Consider the following 4,039-nt stretch of genomic DNA (forward strand, 5'->3'; position numbering starts at 1 on the left):
AGGACACACGGACATGGGAACATCAGCAGTATGGACGTTGGGACAGATGGACAGATGGGCACGGGGACACACAGACATTGGGACACAGACACGGGGACACACGGACATCAGCTATATGGACATGGGGACACGGGGACACACAGACATTGGGACACACGGACATGGGGACACACGGACATCAGCCATATGGACATGGGGACACGGGGACACACGGACATGGGGACACACGGACATGGGGACACATGGACGGGGCGTACGTGCACGCACGGCCGCGGGGGACAGACGGACGCGGGGACAGACGGACGCGTCCCCTCCCCCCCAGCCCCGCGGGGACCCAGCGCCAGAACCGGGGGGGGGAGGGGAGGGGAGGGACCCAGCCTGGGGTCGGCATGGACCCAATAGGGCCCCCCAGAGGGGCCTGGGGACCCCCCGGGGGGGCTGGGGTCCGTATGGACCCCATAGGGACCCTATAGGGGCCCGGGGACCCCCGGGGGGGCTGGGGTCCGTATGGACCCCATAGGGACCCTATAGGGGCCCGGGGACCCCCGGGGGGGCTGGGGTCCGTATGGACCCCATAGGGACCCCCAGAGGGGCCTGGGGACCCCCGGGGGGGCTGGGGTCTGCATGGATCCTATAGGGACCCCCAGAGGGGCCTGGGGACCCCCAGAGGGGCCTGGGGTCGGCATGGACCCCATAGGGACCCCCAGAGGGGCCTGGGGACCCCCCGGGGGGGCTGGGGTCCGTATGGACCCCATAGGGACCCCCAGAGGGGCCTGGGGACCCCCGGGGGGGCTGGGGTCTGCATGGACCCCATAGGGACCCCCCGGGGGGGCTGGGGTCCGTATGGACCCCATAGGGACCCCCAGAGGGGCCTGGGGACCCCCCGGGGGGGCTGGGGTCCGTATGGACCCCATAGGGACCCCCAGAGGGGCCTGGGGACCCCCCGGGGGGGCTGGGGTCCGTATGGACCCCATAGGGACCCTATAGGGGCCCGGGGACCCCCGGGGGGGCTGGGGTCCGTATGGACCCCATAGGGACCCTATAGGGGCCCGGGGACCCCCGGGGGGGCTGGGGTCCGTATGGACCCCATAGGGACCCCCAGAGGGGCCTGGGGACCCCCGGGGGGGCTGGGGTCTGCATGGACCCCATAGGGACCCCCCGGGGGGGCTGGGGTCCGTATGGACCCCATAGGGACCCCCAGAGGGGCCTGGGGACCCCCCGGGGGGGCTGGGGTCCGTATGGACCCCATAGGGACCCCCAGAGGGGCCTGGGGACCCCCGGGGGGGCTGGGGTCTGCATGGACCCCATAGGGACCCTATGGGGGGCTGGGGTCTGTATGGACCCCATAGGGACCCCCGGGGGGGCCTGGAGACCCCCAGAGGGACCTGGGGTGTGTATGGACCCTTTAGGGGTCTGTATGGACCCTATAGGGGCCTGGGGACCTGTATGGCCCCTATAGGAGTATATACAGACCCCATAGGGGCCTGGGGTGTGTATGGCCCCTGTGGGGGTCTATACGGACCCTGTAGGGGCCTGGGGTCTGTACAGCCCCTATAGGGATTTATAGGGACCCTATAGGCCCTTATGGGGCTCTGTGTGGGCCCTATAGGGACCTGGGGTCTGTATGGCCCCTATGGGATCTATAGGGGTCCCACAGGTCCCCATGGCCCCCTATGGGACCTATATGGCCCCTATAGGGATCTGTATGGCTCCCCTAGGGATTATATATGGTCCCCTATGGGATCTGTATGGCCCCTATGGGATCTGTATGGTCCCTATAGGTCCCCATGGCCCCCATGGGATCTGTATGGCCCCACAGGGATCTATATGGTCCCTGTAGGTCCCCATGGTCCCTATAGAGCCCTATGGCCCCTATGGGACCCATACGGTCCCTGTAGGTCCCCATGGCCCCCATGGAATCCATACGGTCCCTGTAGGATCTCTATGTCCCCTATGGGATCTCTAGGGTCCCTATGGGATCTATAGGGTCCCTATAGGATGTCTATGTCCCCTATGGGATCCATAGGGTCCCTATATGTCCCTGTATGTCCCTGTATGTCCCTGTATGTCCCTGTATGTCCCCACGGTCCCCATGGGATCCATAGGGTCCCTATATGTCCCTATATGTCTCTATAGGTCCCCACGGTCCCCGCGGGGGCCCCGGGGCGCGGGGTGGGGGAGGGGCGCTCTTACCTGCGGGCGGGGGGAGGTTGGAGCAGCCAAAGCACCCGGGGGTGGCACCTGGAGGGGACACGGGGACACACCGACGGGGACAGACACACGGACAGGGACAGACAGATGGACAGGGACACACGGACAGATGGACAGGGACACACGGACAGGGACAGACACACGGACAGGGACAGACGGACAGGGACAGACAGATGGACAGGGACAGAGAGATGGACAGGGACACACGGACAGATGGACAGGGACACACGGACAGGGGGACACAGGGACAGATGGACACACAGACAGGGGGACACACCGACAGGGGGACACACCGACAGGGACAGACAGATGGACAGGGACACACGGACAGATGGACAGGGACACACGGACAGGGGGACACACGGACAGGGAGAGACGGACAGATGGACACACGGACACGGGGACACACGGACAGGGACACACAGACACACGGACAGGGACACACGGACAGGGAGACACGGACAGATGGACACACGGACAGGGGGACACACGGACAGATGGACACACGGACAGGGGGACACACGGACAGGGACAGATGGGGGGACAGACGGATGGACACAGAGGGGACAGGGACAGATGGACACGGGGACACACGGACAGGGACAGACAGCGGGACAGACAGGGGGACACAGGGACAGACAGATGGACACAGAGGCGACAGACAGGGGGACAGACAGATGGACAGGGGGACAGGGGACAGACAGGTGAGATCACACAGGTGGTAGGACCTGGGGACAACGGGGCGGCCTCTGCGGGGCTGGTGGCCGTCACCAGAGCGGTGTGTCCACTCCTCTGTGTCCACCCAGGGCCTGGCCTGGGCATGGCCTCCAGCTCGGAGCCCATCAACCCCACCAGCAACCTGTCGACGGTGGCGGTGCTGCCCGTGTGCGACGAGGAGCCCATGGCGGCCTTCACGCTGGGGCTGCAGCACGCGCTCAACGCCATCGGTGAGTGACCAGGGACACCGAGCGTGGCAGTGACCGTCGGGTCACGGCATCCTGGTGGCCTGGGGTGGTGCTGGTTGCAGCCCCACAGGGTGGTCTTGGCTGTGGTGGGCACCATGAGGGTGATGGTGGCATGGTGATGACCATGGCATGGTGACCACAGCATGACAGTGACCGTGGCATGGTGGTGACCACAGCCCCATGGCACAGTGGTGACCATGGCCTGGAGATGACCCCATCCCCACCTCTGCAGGCCCCACGCTGCTCCTCACCAGCGACATCATCCGCGCCCGCCTGGGCTCCTCGGCTCTGGAGAGGTAAGGGCGGTGGGCAGCGGTGTGGCCGCGGCCCCCAGGCCGCTGCTGACCGCTCGGTGCCCCGGCAGCATCCAGGAGTACCGGCTGTCGGGCTGGCTGGCGCAGCAGGAGGACCTGCACCGCATCGTGCTCTACCAGACCGACTGCACGCTGACCCCCTGGACGCTGCGCTGCATCCGCCAGGCCGACTGCGTGCTCATCGTGGGGCTGGGCGACCAGGAGCCCGCCCTGGGCGAGGTGGGAGAGGGGACAGGGACAGGGACATGGGGACAGGGGGACAGGAAGGGGACAGGGACATGGGGACAGGGACATGGTCTGGGATGGGGACAGGGGGACAGGGACAGGGACATGGGGACACCGAGGGGACAGGGACACGGGGATGGGGACAGGGACACGGGGACAGGGACAGGGACATGGGGACAAGGACAGGGAGGGGACAGGGACAGGGACAGGGACATGGGGACAGGGACACCGGAGTCACAGCCCGGGACAGGGAGGGGACAGAGACGGGGGACATGGCCCTGCACAGGGACAGGGACATGGGGACAGGGATGGGGGAGAGGGACA

General features: G+C 66.7%; 1 protein-coding gene across 1 annotated transcript; it reads left to right on the forward strand.

The window, feature by feature from the left end:
• Window positions 1-3,031: 3,031 nt before the first annotated feature.
• LOC120496328 (patatin-like phospholipase domain-containing protein 6) lies at window positions 3,032-3,709 on the forward strand (the record flags this gene model as incomplete). Its single annotated transcript, XM_039696659.1, has 3 exons — window positions 3,032-3,158; window positions 3,409-3,472; window positions 3,541-3,709. Coding segments are annotated over exons 1-3 (360 nt in total), but the record flags the coding sequence as incomplete, so codon positions are not given.
• Between the last annotated feature and the right edge of the window lie 330 nt (window positions 3,710-4,039).

The sequence above is a fragment of the Passer montanus genome, unplaced genomic scaffold (assembly GCF_014805655.1).
Source record: "Passer montanus isolate IOZ18808 unplaced genomic scaffold, ASM1480565v1 scaffold995, whole genome shotgun sequence".
Lineage (NCBI taxonomy): Eukaryota > Metazoa > Chordata > Aves > Passeriformes > Passeridae > Passer > Passer montanus.